Raw genomic sequence first — 16408 nt, forward strand, 5'->3', positions numbered from 1 at the left:
TATGCTCTCCGCCCGTAATCTTGTCACCTGTAAATTTGGAGAGCATACCATTATCTTGCGTCATGGAAGGACCATGAGTAGCAGTAGACTGTTGCAGTTTCTTACAGACAGTTCTGTTAGAATCAGTTCTTATAAATTAATGTCTCTAGTAATTGCTCACCCTGGAAAAAATATACACAAACGTACATCATTAGACTGCGATTGGCTGAAAAAACATTTTAGATTAGTCTCACACCGCAAGAACTTGAATGTCATAAGTACTATACTTATAGGATCATCAAATAAACAGAATATACGAGCTTTCCCCACATCCTAAAGTCTTATCTATCTAAACAATCAACCTCCTCTCCACATGCCCACTCCTCAGGCTAACAAAGAAAGGCGAGCTGCACTTCGAGGCGCTAGTAAACAACCTGCAGCCGCACACGGCGTACATGATCCGCCTCGCCGCCTACAACCAGATCGACCGCAGCGAGTTCACTGAACCTGTTGTGGTCAAGACTCAGGAGGAAGGTGAGATAAATAAGGAGTATGTTAAAGCAGATGGTCGTTGGAGAAGTAGTTAAGAGTAACTACATATAAAAGACACTAAGTTGTAATGCTATGCTGGTTGCAGTAGATAAACAAATACATTGTGAAGCTACTCGTACGCAATTTGTTGAAGAAGACACGACGCCAGCAAATTGGTCAGGTAGATGGCGAGGCATAGAGGCGGCGGGTGCTCTAACCTCATTTAAGAGCTTTAAAATGCTTCTGCCCTAGTTAAAGCTATAGCATTTTACGGGCCCTATAGCTATGTATTTTATGATCGAAGACCATGCACATCAACTTTATGCAATTCTCTATTTCAGCGCCTTCCGAGCCGCCGAGCAGCGTGCAGGTGACGGCGGGCGGCGCGGGCGAGCTGCACGTGTCGTGGCGCCCGCCGCCGCGCGAGGCGTGGCACGGCGAGCTGCTGGGCTACACGGTCAGCTGCGCCGAGATGTCGCCTGCTGGTGTACTGCTGCGAAACACCTCCAGGTAGGTGACCGTGTCGTGGCGCCCGTGAAAATTATATGAGCTAGAAATGTGAGTTCTCTGAGGAATAACCTAATGCAATGTTAGAGATATAGCCTAGTTACATTGTCAGCTCAGTATCGCTGCTAGACTCTCCCAAGGAGGGTTACAAACAAGCGCTTCCTCATCCACCATCTGTATTCATCTAACTTACTTAACTTACCAAATTCTTTCATTAGTAAACTCTTCAAGAGTTCCGCCATCATTTGTTTTACTTTTCAAAACCTCTTTCTCCCCCAGAACGCTGACAGTGAACGGCTGGTCAGCATCAGAGCTGAGTCTGTCGGCGCTTCGCAAGTTCACCCGCTACGAGGTGCGCGTGCGCGCGTTCAACGCGGTCGCCGCCGGGCCCGCCTCTGCACCTGTCTCTGCAACAACGCTGGAAGGAGGTATGGAGTTTTTTTTATATTATTTAACAATATCATGGTCGTCGAGATGTTATCCGTATTTATAAGGTCTAGGTTTTCATCGTGTCCAGTGCCAATCCTTTTTAGTTCAAGATGTAAAGGTCAACTATGTCATAAAAGGAAATGATCTATCATTATCATCTCTAAACTGCGTGAAATAGATACTGTAGCTGGGTTGGATTGAACTTCCATAACCTCTTATTGCTCAATAAATTTACCGCCATTTCTGGTAAGTATTCATTTTAATAGCTGCACAAAATTAATACCTACATTGTTTATTGAGACCATAGAAGATTTTGAGATTTTTCTAATTCTAAATTTTATCTATTCCAGTGCCAGAGTCCCACCCTATGCGAGTGACCTGCTCGGCTCTTTCCTCGTCCAGCATGAAGGTCTCATGGAGCCCGCCGCCGCCGGGCCAGCACGGCGGACTCATACAGGGGTATAAAGTTATGTACGCGCCGCTTACGGCCGACCATGGTGAGGATTTCATATTTTCAAATAGGTATTTGATATAGGTATTAGGTACTTAAATTATATTTATTAAGGGTATAAGCCATCTTTAAGACCTCTTGGAGACAGGGGTTTTTAAATTCTTTTTTGGCTATACAATTATACAAACATCCTTTACAACATTGACAAGGTTTGCCTCTTTTCCATGCGTTCAAGAATATGCAGACTAACGCCATTTTGGTCAAAGCTCTTTTAATTATACCCTGAACCTATGAATTTCGTTCCTATCTCGGTTCAGATAGTGCGGCCTTTCTTCATTGATTCCACACCAAACTATCTCCCAACTAATTCAAAACCCTCCATATTCCAGCGGACGTAGGCGAGATAAAGCGCGTGACAACCACAGAGACGTACCTGCACACGCTGCACAAATACACGAACTACTCGGTACAGGTGCTGGCCTTCACCGGTGCGGGCGACGGCAAGCGGAGCCCGCCCGTCTACTGCCTTACTGAGGAGGATGGTAAGAGATTAACTGTGCTACCACAAAAAACTTTAAACACTATCTAACAAGTGTTTAAATCAAAATTTGACAGATATTGTAGGGGTTTGACAGCGCTAAACACCTGTTAAATACTGTCTAAGTTTTTGTGGTAAGGCCCTAATGGTTTTGTAAGAGCTTTTGGTAGATAATGGTGCAAAAATCAGCCAACGCAATAAGCCTGATTCTTTTTAGTTCATCTCTCCCAAGGAGGACCTCAAGCCTGAGGAAGACGGTGAGGGATTTGTTTTGTTGAAGCTTTCTTAGTGTGGTAGTGACTAACACTAGAGCTGCTGGTCTAGAGGGTCTAGAGTTGGTCACCGTGGTAAACGATATAGGTAGCCAGTAAGATTAAAATCAGTCACTGACTGTCTAGGATGTGCCTGAAGAATACATAATTATAAAGTAAAATTGAGAGGTCACCCCGGAAATCTCCTTTGGAGCACACCATCCCAGAGATTGACATTGATCAGCCAATGCCAACAAAATATAAAATTTACTTACGAGATTTTTTGTAGCTTAACCCACAATCGTCCACTGCTGTAGGTAAATAAGGACCAAAGACTCCCACAAGGAGCGCCACATCATCACGGAATCTCTTCCAATGGAATATAATAAGTGATTCTTATCATTTCAGTGCCCTCAGCGCCGCAGAAGATCAAGGCGTTGGCGTTCTCGAGTGACTCGGTGCTCGTGAGCTGGCTGCCCCCCCTACATCCCAATGGCATCATCACTCACTACACGGTGTATTATCGGGAGGCTGGCAGGTAAGCCCGTAGCACTTTATATCAGTGTTACGTACCTAAATACATGTAGGCGTAAAAGTTATTTGTAAACTGGAACAAGGCATAAAGTGGGAATTATTGTCGATAGCATCATAGCCGTTCAGTATACTAGATATAAGCCTCGCCCAAGGGGCTTTATTACATACTGTCTTCTGCCTCCCTCCTATCAGCTACCTATATATAAAACGTCTCGTTCTAAACTTGCTTCTTCGTAGTCTCCACTTTAGAGCTCACATTCAATATTTCAATTCTTCTTCTTCGTCTTCTTTTTCTAGTGTCTCCAACACTACTGGAGGTTGGCGTTCAAATTTTCTGATGTAGCTATTATTATCCCTTCCAGACTAGGCAAGCACTCGAGCTTCACCGTCCCGGCAGACGGCACCCCGGAGCTGGAGCTGGTGTTCCAGGTGCGCGCGCTGCGGGAGAGCCAGCTCTACGAGTTCTGGGTGTCGGCCAGCACCGCGCCCGGCGAGGGCGACGCCACGCTGGTGGTGGGGCAGGGGCCCAGCTCCAGGAGTAAGTTTACAGGGTGTTATTCAAGGGGTATATAGAGTGTTGCAAAAGTGGTATAAGAAGCTGAAAGGGGGTCTCAGGAACTCAAACTAAAAAACTTTTGTGTTAAGACTTTAAGAAATTCACGTGGCCATCAAAGTTTCTTGAAATGAACCCCCTGCGTCCCCTTTTTCGGTTTAGTATACTACTGAAAAGGGGTAACTCAGCAAGACATGCTGAACAACTTTTGAATAATCTTTCCAATGAAGAGGCTGAATACCTAATACCTACTTAATTAAATCCTTATGGTGTGGTCGGTCAGTGGTTGTATTGTATTGCTGTAGAAGTAATGGATCTAGTGTACTACATACAGTTCAGTTAATATGCGCAATCCGCGCTAAACCTAAACAGTGTTATAGTATACTTAATTGTATCGAGATTATTTGAGTACGTTTCTACACTGATTAATTTCCATAATAATGAATTCCAGTCCCAGCCCGCATAGCGTCGTTCGGCGGCGTGATCACGCGCGGCGCGGGCGCGGGCTGCGTGCTCCCGTGCGCGTGCGTGGGCGCGCCGCCGCCGCGCTCGCGCTGGACGCACGCGCGCGCGCCCGTCACGCACCACACCTACTACCAGGTCACGCCGAGGGGGCATCTGCATATACGAGGTGGGTTTTTATGCTAGTTTTAGGAATAATGAAAGTTGGTGCTGCTGATTTTAGTCTTCGAGATTGATGGTGACTGTTTGAACGCATGATGGATCTAAATTAAAATTTAATCAAATTGCCTAATTGAATGAAAAATGCTGTGAACGAGCTAGATCTTATAGCGAAGATTCTAAAATATAATCTTTCTTTCTATCCAATTAATAACTTTCTTTCTTATTCCATTTACAGAAGTAAACGAGCATTCCTCAGGCAACTTCACGTGTACGGCCACGAACACGATAGGAGAGGACTCTATAACGTACACGGTGATCGCCATCCTGCCGCCGTCGGCGCCGCCGCTGTCGCTGCAGTACACCACCGCTTCTAGTATCAAGCTGCACTGGCTGCCTCCTAGAGATGGAGGATCACCTATACTGGGTAATGTTCTTATACCATTAAATAAAAATCGAGCAATGAAAAAGTTTCACGATTACAAAATGTCAAGCCAAGGACTCCAATATTCAATACATTTTAGGTATTTATAATTTATTTGATCAAATAATTTTTGATTTTTGTTTGTAATATTCTGAGTCGTGAGGCCAGACGAGCGTAATTTTGTGAGTTGTGAGTCACGTATTCCGGCAGAAATATGTGCGCGGGGACGAGGGGAGCAAGTGCCGCCCCCCTCGTCCCCGCGCATCAGAATACGCGACTCACGGACTTGCAGAGGGTGTCCTTAAGATAGTCTTTTCCGTTTCGAATTAATTTGGTGCTATTGTCACTGGATGCTTTTCATTGCTCTTGAGTGTACAATAAATTTATCGTTGAAATATTCCAATGCTTTATATTTTTGTAGGATACCTGCTACATTTCAAGCACGCTGCCGATAGCGACTGGCACATCATCGACATATCACCAGATACGTCGACTTATACAATGGATATGCTCAAATGTGGTTCTACGTACAATGCAAAGATTCAGGCCAAAAACAAAGTATCGATTGGACCACCCAGTGATGTCCTAACAGCAACTACTAGGGGTGGACGTAAGTAAAATTAATAGAGTTGCTATAGTTGATAAAAACCGCAAGACAAATCAATGGCATGGCACGTTATTTTTTAAATTATAAATGCAGTTTTAATCACTATAGTTATATTATTTTCAGGGCCAAAGCCTCCAAAAGCTGAAGAACATGTGTACATGAACTCCACAGCAATTAAAATAAACTTCTACGCGTGGCGCGATGGCGGCTGTCCGATACTCGGCTTCCGCGTATCTTACAAGAGAGCTGGCACAGAACACTGGATAAAGGTCGGTATGATAGATATCGCGTATCTTGTACCAGTCATAGTCTGCCTTTCATTAAGCATAATTAATAGCGAAATAAACGAAATTTATTAGCTTAGCCCGTTAATGCCGAATTTTTTATTGTTGTCTTGCTTATGTAAATTTACTCTTATTTCAGGTGGGCGACGATCTAAACTCGGCCAGCCACGTGCTGGGTGACTTGACTCCCGCGACGTGGTACGAGCTGTCCATCGAGGCGTACAACGACGCCGGAGCTGAAACTGTCATGCTACTGGCTGACACACATACTTTAGCAGGAGGTAAGATCAATTTTATTCATGGATGGAAATTTGGTGATACATTTAAAAATTTAAGCACAACTAACAGCTAATGCAAAATGAAGCCCGACGATGGTCGTAATACTCTGTTTTTTTCTAACGTCAAATACCAAAAATCACAATATTGACGACCGAATGGTGTGGTGGTTAGTGTCTCTGACTGCTTCGCGGGTACAATTCCCGGCTAGGGCAGACATTTGTTTAAAGACAGATATTTGTACTTGGTTGGTGAGGTGTCCCCACACATATTATAACTCCATGTCTGCTAACTCCCTCAGCCCGAATCCCTCCAATGAAGCCGTCCTCCCCGCTGTCCGGCGGCGAGCGCCGGGCGTCGTTCCGCACGGTGCTGCTGTCCTGCGCGGCCAGCGCCGTCGTCATCGTGGCCACGCTCGCCGCCATTGTATGTGTCGTGCAGGGGAAGCGGAAGTAAGTACATACCTACGAGGTTAAGAGCACATCTAGATATGTGAACCCACCAACCCGCAGTGGACCAGCGTGGTGGGAAACGGTCCAAGCTTAGGAAGGCCGTTTAGACCTAGGGCTCAGAAAGGTTCCAAGAGAGTCAGGTGCAGGTACTTCGCCTTCACCCCAAATGAGAATAGAATAGAGTTTGTTACGTAAGGGGTGAAATTGGAATGGATGGGTTAAATTAGGCCCCGAGTATAGCGAGGGCGCTAATAGCCCGAGGGACTAAATAACGAATTCTGAGCTAGTTTTCTCCGTCTCGTTATGCAATTCTTTTCAATTTATGCTTTCAGAGTATAAATGATAAAAAATCTATTAAAATACATGCATATTATATGTTGAAAATTCTTACCAAACACTTCTATTTTCAGATTTTTCTGTATATCAAGCGATCACTACATGCGTGATGATCGTAAACTAAGTGAAAGTAATGAAGCAGAGAGGGAAAAACTTAGAGAAGGACAGAAATTATACTCTTCTTCTTCTATAAATGGAAATGAAAAGTCGAATGACGACTCTTCAGGTAAGAAAAAACAGTGAGCTGCAGAAGTAGCTTTACACTTTTGTACCTTACAAATCTGAAACCGACTATGTATTCATTGAAACATTGACGGTTCGTCAGTTTGACATGGTACAGAAGTGTATAGCTACTTATGCAGCTGCTGACCGTACATTAAAGCTAGGAAGAATACCAAAATGTTCTTGATGCTATCTTGTCCTCTTACAGCAGAACTGTACGAAATAAGTCCGTACGCCACTTTCGGAGTCTCCGAGGGGGCGCACTCGCTGCACTTCCGCACCTTCGGCCGGAGAGAGGACGAGGCCGCGCCCCCGCACCGCCACCGGAGAGAACGGAGGCATCGGGCGTCCTGCGACCACTATCGATATGGTGAGTTGAATAATGCTGTTTGAAACTTCATGGAACATTTCATTCATGATAATTAAATGCGTTGCCCGTAAAAGGGTCTACCGTTAATTTTACTATCTATGCTCCTAGTCACAATTCCACAAAATAAATAATTTAATTTACGACAGATCTCCTTTTATTTCTTATTCTTCATTTCGTACAGAATGTATTCAATGGTACTTTTTACGGGCAAAGCATTCAATTACTAACAATCTTCACGAACCATTACCTCAACCTCATTACCAACCAACCACTGTTTCTCAAACTAGACGAGTCAAGCCTCTCGAAATCGTCAACAGTGGAGGCGCGGCACCGGCTGCGCGCGGCCTGCGCCGGCGCCGGCTGGCGGGAGCCCCCCACCGACTCCGACGACAATAGCGACAGCCTCGCCAATACCACTACTAAAGGTAAACATAGCCTATATTAGGTAATTAGATGATAAGGTGGTAGCAACAGATAGGTATGGTAAGCTGCATAAGTAGCAATACACCTTTGTGTCTTGTCAAACTACCTACATAACAAACCGTCAATGTTTGAATAGGCAGGTTGTGAGTTTGACAAGGTACAAACGTGTACAGCTACTTTTGCAGCTGACTGACTGTATATTTTCTATTCAGAAACTTTTGGGCTTGAATGTAAGTGTCCGCTTGGAACTGTCGTTGTTCTACGTATCCGCTTGGTTGCGGCTGGATATCTTCAAGCTGTAGGCGCTGTTGCTTAATTCGTTGTTTCATTTCATAATTTAAATAGGTATTTTTTTACTTTAATATAACTATCTCAATTAAGGGGATCCCTAAAGCTAAAATGCTAAAGTCGGCTTGATATACTTGATTAGATTGGAAAAACGGTGGCTTCTATCACATTGATAAAAATATATTTTGTAGCAGAGGGTACACTGAACATGTTAGTTGCTTATAAATTGGTGCAGGATTATAATAAGTATGTTAAAAAAAATTGCAAACACACCATGTCTTTTGCCATTTTTTAACTTATTATGAAAAAACCCTCGAAATCAGGGGGCCCATTTTCATGGAATCTTATATGTATGTGTAGGTAATTAAATTCTTAACAAAGTTACCTTAAAGAGTTGGATTTAATGGACCAGAAGTCAACTTTTTTTGCAAAAAACTAATAAATTCCGGTTTAAAAATGATGACACCGTGACAGATTTCAGATTTCTTCAGTCGTCGCCCTGGTGGCGGCCTGTTAGGAGCGATACCCACGCCATTTTATTTTTTATCAAATATTTCACAAAAACTGATTAAATCAACAAATTATGACTACAAGTATTATAATACATATGCATTTGCTATGGAAAGTTAATTTTCTAATCATTTTAGATGCAGAAAAGCCGAAAATTCTTAGAAAACATTTCGCCTTTTCGATTTGTTTACATTTTTTACTATAGAGTTACAGATGCATAGATAAAGGTAAACATTGCACATAATGACACTTATTAGATTCTCCGAATAAGAACTATACGGTCAATGCAGTATGCCAAAGCGCGAGCCTGTTTATATTCTGAGGGGTAATTTATTTTATTTTAACGGTTGTGTATGGTAGGTAAGCTACACAATATACAGGGTGTTGAAAAGTAAGTTCATAATTTGTTTTATTTGAAACCAAAAACCGTAGTTAATTAAAAATATATATATTTTAAGATGTGGTAGTCTGTACACTACAGGTTGTTAAAAATAAGTAAGTATTTTTAAAAATTGAAGATCTAAAATTTACATAATTTTTTAAATCTATTTAACAAGCTTTGCAAAAAAGCGGTTAAGTGCGACTGTATCTCGCCATGAAAAAAATTAAATGTTTACTGTAGCTATGAATTTTATGCGTTACAAGTGGAATAAAATACCGCATAATATTATGTACAACTATGTAAGAGCCTAGTTTTTAAAAAAAAACTCATAAGAAAATATTAAATACACAGGTTTTTTAACCCCTGAAGGAAATAGAGGGGTGTTATAAGTTTAAAGTAAGGGCTGATTTTTTTTTTTAAATTAGGGTGATAGGTAATGTATATTTTTAATGATTTTTTCAAATAGATAAATGTTATACCATTTTTAAATTGCCATAAAATTACCTATAGTTATAGTTATAGAAAAGGGCAGGGCTACCAGTGCCCATTCGCCACTGCAACCTAAAAGATCTATAAATTATGACTCCCCATGCCGAGTCTCACTCTACAGGCCCAGGTCTTTTATAAACCTGATATTACCTATACAGGATGTTGCAAAAAGGGTATACTGTGCCGAAAGGGTTTGACTCAGGGGTTATTCTGAACAACTTTTGTTCTCCAAGTTTTGGAAATTCTCGAAAAATAAATTCGGTCTCTATAGTAAAAAGTCACGTGATCGAATAAGTTTCTATGTAAAAGGTTTTGTTACGTGAATTTTCAAAATTGTAGAAGAAAAGTGGATTAGAATGGCACCTAAATCCACTTTTGGCTAAGCTTTATACCCTTTTTTCAATACCTTGTATAAAATATCGTCAGCGTCACCTTAGATCGTAATCATCGTAACTCCTCGTGACCAAATTTTAGAGGAGACAAAAATACTGTTTTATTTGTAGTTCTAGTTGGCATACTACCCACCTAAAGTTTTTTTAACTAGCCTAAAAATGATTTGTTTAGACAGTCTATCTTCCTGTTCAACCGCAGCCTGAGTGCCAGTGACTCAATGACTGAAAGGAGGCCATTAGTGCTCCTAAATAAATAAAGCAGGCCTGTAGATTATCTTTCAGTGTACCGACACATCTGATTGCTGTAAGAGCCTGATAAGCTCTTCGAACGAGTCATACCTCTGTGGTGGTACGGTTTCGACCTTTCGGACAGTCAGTTTGGCATCCGAAATGCGGATTCGAATAGTGGGTACAATACTTTGCGTTCGTTCACTGTCGGAGCAGGATAAGAACCACGGGCGAGTTGTTGCGCTGGCTGTTTGCTTAAAAATAGTAACCGCGTTCAACTCTATCCCCTAGAGGGCGAACCTTTAGGGCGGCTCTTGTATACCATCACTTGTCTTCTTATCTGCAGAAAATTGACAGAGGTCATACGTGTCTAACAAGTACATTAAGGATGCGAAAAGAGAGGGTTTGTTTTCACTGAAGAAGTTCAGTTGCGGAGTTCCACAGCGGTAGGTCTTGGACCCCTCTGCTGTGGAACTTGGCATACAACGCGGTCCTGCAAATCAAGCTCGCAAACGGCGTTAGCACAGTGCATTTTTCTAATGTCACACAGGTCGTGAGGTAGGCTGAGAGCCTCCTTCGGGGATGACATCCCAATGATTCATTACGAAAAAATTGCTGCAGCTGTGCTCGCCATGCAGTGCATGGGCTACTTCCGAATCTGGGGGGCTGTTGCAAAGGAGTCCGTTGCCTCTATACGGTACGGGTTCCGTGCGATCTATGATCCTTCCGGGAGCACCTGTCTTGTCAAGTCGAAGAGAATGGCTCGTATTCGACGCAACCTGCAGTACTGGTGGGATTGGTTGGAGGACAGGACAGCAGGAAGCTGCAGCAGCCGTCATGCTGTGATTCGACGCATAGATGCAAAAAAAAGTTGAAAGTAACTTCATGTTAATAAAATATTAGATCTTAATTTAACAACATAACATTGCAAAAAAAAATTAACATTGTTGAGTATGTTATTGTAATTTACTAAAGTAGTAATAAAAACAAAGGCTTATTGCATAGTTTTCGTTCACGTTCGCCTACATCGCACGTTGTATATGAGAATAAAGGGTATAATTACTAAGTTTTCTTGTTTAAAAATCACGGTTTGGGGTTTAGAGGAAAACAAAGGTAAAATGCGGAATACAGTTTTTTTTTTTCGAATAAAGAGGAAAACATGTGAATTCAAAAAACGTTTCTATTGACACCAAAGAGTACTTTTCGCCGAGAAAAGTGGAGTTACAATGTTTGCGATCTAAAGTGATGATAGAACTAGAACTTATTTTTTCAGTTCACCTGCTGTTGAGTGAAATCGTAATTAGGTAAATGACTCCTTGACATGAAAATAACTTTTTTTTTATAATCGTTATAACAAAACCGTTTTTTTAATACAGCAATATTTGTAGGTGTACTTACAGTGAGCAAAAGAGCGCAGCAAGGTGTACATTTTTTGGTTTTTAAGAAACAAAAATATTATTTCTATCATATCCCAAATACACATAAGTACTTAAAAAAAAATACACACTCTCGCCTTGTACTAATGTACTCCCTTGCGGGGGTACTTACATGTTATTATTTTTCTGGTGACCTCCCCATATCCCTTTGCCAGCTACGTAACCTTTTGTGACACCCTGTATATGCAGAGTTCTGCAAACTACTGTTCTGCTTTTGAAACACCAAAAAAAAACAGGTCGTCTAACTAAAAGGTCACGTGACCAAAAAAAAATTATATGAAGAAGCGTTTTTTTTCATGAATATAAAAAATTACGTAGGATAAAAGTTTTTCAGAGTGACGCCTGAGTAACGCCCTTTCGGCTAACTATACTTTTTTTATTACACGGGGGCAGAGTTTAATACAACACCCTGAACTATTAAACTCTGATAATATTTTCGCGATTTTTTTACATTCTGATTTCATTTCCTGGCTTAGAAATAACATCAATAACATGCTGCACACGTAGGTTTCGGCATAGTATTAAACCCTTTTTGCAACAACCTGTATAAATATCGGCACGGGTACGACTTTATATATAATTAATTATTAAATATTAAAAATACTTTCAAATAAAAATAAATATTTTCGTATCACAAAACAATATTACTTACTTAGTATATTTTTAACAAAGTGGCATGTCTTCACTTTTATGTTTTCGAGTACTATGTTAAAATTTCATGTCATTGTCCGTAGAACGCCCCGCATACCTCAACCCCCCCTCACTAGATTTGACAGATTCTGATTTTCTTCCAGCTTTAGTGACAGCCTTAATAAATGTTTTATCAATCTTTCATGATTTCTAATAAAATGTACCGACTACTAAAACTATATATTATTTATGACTCCTGATCATTCTAATTTCTGATCAACACACCACTAGACCACTAATAGAAATCTAATTCTCTGCATTTTCCTACACCAGAAAGTGAGACAATATTTAACAGTAGGTATTTAACTGTATCCTTGAATGTTTTGTACTTTCGATACTACCATATTACGAAAGGCCTACGACTGTTTAGCAGGCCCTGACTGTACCTAGCTCATGATCCAACGATGATGACCTACAACTGCTAACGCTAACATTGTCCGGTGCTGCCGCAGGGTCGGTGGGGTCGGGCGGCGGCAGCGCGGGCTCGGGCGCGCGCCGCGGAGCCTCCAGGTAGACCTCAGGTACCCCTCACCCCTCACGCCTCGCCGACACCACCCACACAGACACCGGCTTGCTTACCGCTCTCTCGATCTCTCTGTCTCTCTCTGTTGCCTTCACTCGCTGTCACAGTCGTGTGTGCCGTCGCTTGCTTACTGTTTCTCCTTTGATAATATACCTATGTATGTATGTAGTTTCTTTACTTTAAATTCTAGTATTGTTCAGTCGCTTTTAATACACTCACGGGCAATGAAAAGGTTCCACTGAGAAAAACACGAAGTCACTTCTAAATGAAAAAGGCTAGCTTAATGACCCTTCTGCAACATTGAAGTACATTTAACAGAGCATTAGGATATAACCAACTAAAACCAAGAATATTTTGTTCAAATATTTAATTAAATGTTTGAAAAAATTAACATTTCACATTTTGTCAGTGGAACAAAGGTTTCATTGCCCGGGAGTGTATAAGTACTACCAAAGCTTTTCAACCTTATCTGGGTTTTAAGACGTTGTTATAAGTATGTGCCAGACTGCAGATGTCCAGCTTAGAAATATTCTATACATATAATTAATAAATAATATATATAATATAATAATAATACGGTATAACTGTGATGATGAAGTAGGGTAAAAGGTCTTCTTTTTGTAACTGTATATGCATGTGCGCTTACCTTCCTTGAAACAATCACCTAAAATATATAACTTACATTTGTCTCTATTTCTACTTAACTCGCAGGCAATACTACGTGTTATAACTACAGACATGACAGAAAAGTTAACGAGTATTTTTGCAAAAGTAATGCCTGACTTAGATATTTTCATGAATTTTCAGCGCTACCACAAACGGGAGTGACGGTGTACCGGCCGGCAGCTTCGCCCCCGTCGCCGCTGATATATCATCACTGATCGACAAGTGAGTGTGCACTCACTATGCAATTGTACACTGTCCAGTTTATGGCAAAGAAACCTACTCCTCTCAGAATGGCAATGTTACCTTAGAGGAACACCTCTCAGGATACAATTAAACACAAAGAAACATATTTGCCCAACAAAAAAAAAAAATTTTTTTTAAATTAAACTTTTTTTTAAATAATTATTTTAAACTACCTATGTTATTTCAGTTTTTTCCAAAGCTAAGGGTTTTCGGTTTTGGTATCGTCAGTCCATTTAGTTCCATACACTTTTTTGTAATAATATTATAAGCAAATGAAAGCTCAAGCACCCCGTTGAACTCTTCCCCGTGAAACTTATATTGAAAAAGTATAAAATTGATTTTTATCATTACACCGTGTTTCAGATACCAACAGAGAAAGGAGCAGGAACGGAGGGAGTGCACCATCCATGTTTAGATTAAGTATAAGATACTTCCTGCATATTATTATTATTATTTATTAGCATTCCAGGAATTATTTGGTGTTTAGCGTCAATACAACTGTTTCAACAAAAAAATTGGGAGAATCAAACTTTTTTACATGAGGAATACCTAATAATACGTATACTTATATGATCTCTTTGCATTATGCAGAAAGGGTTAATAACTGAAATCCTGTAAATCCTGTATTATCCAAAAAACCTAGATATTTTCCATAAAGTGTGGTTGTTCCGAAAAAAACATAAATTGCTATGAATTCTAACATTACTAACCTATCTACTTATTAGGTACAAGCTCATACTGTCATACTTAGTATAAAAGATACGGATATTGTTGACTTTTGTTGTAATTAAACCCTGTTATTTTGTAAGAGTATAGATTTTAACATGGAGATTTGTAAATAAAATTATTAGAGTACCTTTCTTAAATTTATGTAAAGATTGCTGCTGTGAGAAAGAAAAGAAGTGCCATTGAATGGAATTAATGCTTGATTAATTACAGAAAAAAATATTATGCGTCAAAGTAAAAAAACTATTAGGTACTTCCCGGCTATTTTAAATCTTAAAGTAGGCACTTACTACCTCGGTTCACAGAGGTAAAATACACTATTTAGCTTCAGCGAAAAGCAGAGATGACTTGCGATTCACCTCTTGCTTCCCTTCGGGGATTACAGTGGTGAGCATAGTTATAATTAATTAAATACGTATGAAAACTGAAAAGTTAAGTCATGTACGAGGTAGCACTGCTGAGGTACAGCTCAATTAAAGTTTTATCTTTTTGTACCTATTTATTTATGTACCTATTATGTAATGGTAAAAGCGAGTCTTCTTTTTCTGAATAAATATTTTTCATAATTTATTTTTTTTTAAAAACGGTTGTTTTCAGATAAGTAAAACAATGTTTTTCGTATTCATTTTTAAATTGATTTCAGGACTATGATTAGTTACCTGCTCACTATTTTCTTAAATCCTCACAGCAGATCTTAAAGTATTAAAAAATAAGTACTTACCTAAGTAACTAGATAAGTGTGTAAATGGCTGTTAAAAACTGCAAAAGATACATATCATTAACATAGACTGCCAATTATTTAAGTGTTTCATAATTCTTTTTACCATATTGTTGATTCTTATTGATAAGCATTAAAATTAATATACACTATTGTATAAAAATCTTTCTATATACATGTTGTGTAATAATAATATTAAAATTAAATAAAAACTAGGGACGAAAAGAAAATAAACGTGTGTGTTGTGAAAAGTGTGTTTCTTTATGCCCCGTGTACACGCTCTGTCGTGCATTGCTGCAGTCCAAAACTGCGCAGTTTGACTGCAGTTACAAACGGGCGGAATATACAATTTACCTACAGTTCACAAAGTCTCGGTAGGTATTACCTAAGTACGGTTCTTCGACGCGGTTGACACGAGGAGGAGTTTTATGATAATGGTGGAGATATTGGAAACCTGCTCGGTAGTCAAGTACATGGAACTCTAAAGACACGGGTACGAAACTTACGACGGGTGGACCGGACGGGAGAATAGTTTCTAATCTAATGTATTTGATTACATCCCATCGCTCCACCCGTCACAAGTTTCGTACCCGCAGTCACCCGCGCCACAGAAAAAATAACACTACGTTTTACCCGTGCCGCACCGCCCCGCCCCGCCGTCGCTCCGCCCGTCGCAAGTTTTATACCCGCACACTTAGGGTGAGGTTACACGGGCGGGTATCCCGCCGTGGGAAACCGCCCGATAAAGCTGCAGCAGACCATCAAACTACAGATACTGTTTATCGCCGCCTTTTGTTCATTTCAACATGGATCCGCCAATGATAAGTGCGCTTGCAGTTCTCATATTAATAGAATGAATATGAGAAGAAACCGTCCGTGTAGTTTAAACGTCGGTTATCAACGGCGGTTCGACGCTGCATGCGGCAGTCGTATTGCTCCCGCCTATAAGACGCGACGGGAAACCGCCCAGTGTAGTATGCACTGTATGCAGCATACAACTTCAAGTGCGGTTCAGAAACGGTTTTCCGCGGCGGGAAAACCCGTGTAGGTAGCCTTGGCCTAAGATTGAAGCGACTTATAACAATAATATAGGTAACTAAGTAGTTGGGGACAGTTTATTTAGTTGTAAAATGAAAATTAGTTTATATTTTTATAAAAGTAAAGAAAGTCCTAGAAAATATCTCAAAAAGAAAAGATATGTCTAGATCTAGAAAAACTATATAGACAAGTAGGATAAAAATCATTTTTAGAGTTTTGATAAACCAGTCGTGTAAAATTTAATAGGAATGTGTCCCGAGTCCCGATATATCGAGTCTGACCGTCAGAAGA

The 16408-nt window shown here is 40.4% G+C and overlaps 1 protein-coding gene across 1 annotated transcript in view; it reads left to right on the forward strand.

Annotated features, from left to right (window-relative positions):
* LOC125488467 (Down syndrome cell adhesion molecule-like protein Dscam2) overlaps window positions 1–14906 on the forward strand; it is a 32989-nt gene extending 18083 nt beyond the window's left edge. Inside the window, exons 15-33 of the mRNA XM_048633173.1 lie at window positions 368–513; window positions 852–1020; window positions 1297–1445; window positions 1797–1943; window positions 2287–2439; window positions 3095–3224; window positions 3583–3758; window positions 4225–4404; window positions 4633–4821; window positions 5240–5428; window positions 5549–5721; window positions 5849–5990; window positions 6287–6437; window positions 6848–6999; window positions 7204–7365; window positions 7653–7790; window positions 12656–12713; window positions 13534–13614; window positions 13999–14906. Of these exons, the coding sequence (XP_048489130.1) occupies window positions 368–513; window positions 852–1020; window positions 1297–1445; window positions 1797–1943; window positions 2287–2439; window positions 3095–3224; window positions 3583–3758; window positions 4225–4404; window positions 4633–4821; window positions 5240–5428; window positions 5549–5721; window positions 5849–5990; window positions 6287–6437; window positions 6848–6999; window positions 7204–7365; window positions 7653–7790; window positions 12656–12713; window positions 13534–13614; window positions 13999–14050 (2737 nt within the window). The 3' untranslated portion in view covers window positions 14051–14906. The remainder of the gene's footprint in view (window positions 1–367; window positions 514–851; window positions 1021–1296; window positions 1446–1796; window positions 1944–2286; window positions 2440–3094; window positions 3225–3582; window positions 3759–4224; window positions 4405–4632; window positions 4822–5239; window positions 5429–5548; window positions 5722–5848; window positions 5991–6286; window positions 6438–6847; window positions 7000–7203; window positions 7366–7652; window positions 7791–12655; window positions 12714–13533; window positions 13615–13998) is intronic.
* The last annotated feature ends 1502 nt before the right edge of the window (window positions 14907–16408 follow it).

This window comes from Plutella xylostella, chromosome 5 (genome assembly GCF_932276165.1).
Source record: "Plutella xylostella chromosome 5, ilPluXylo3.1, whole genome shotgun sequence".
NCBI lineage: Eukaryota > Metazoa > Arthropoda > Insecta > Lepidoptera > Plutellidae > Plutella > Plutella xylostella.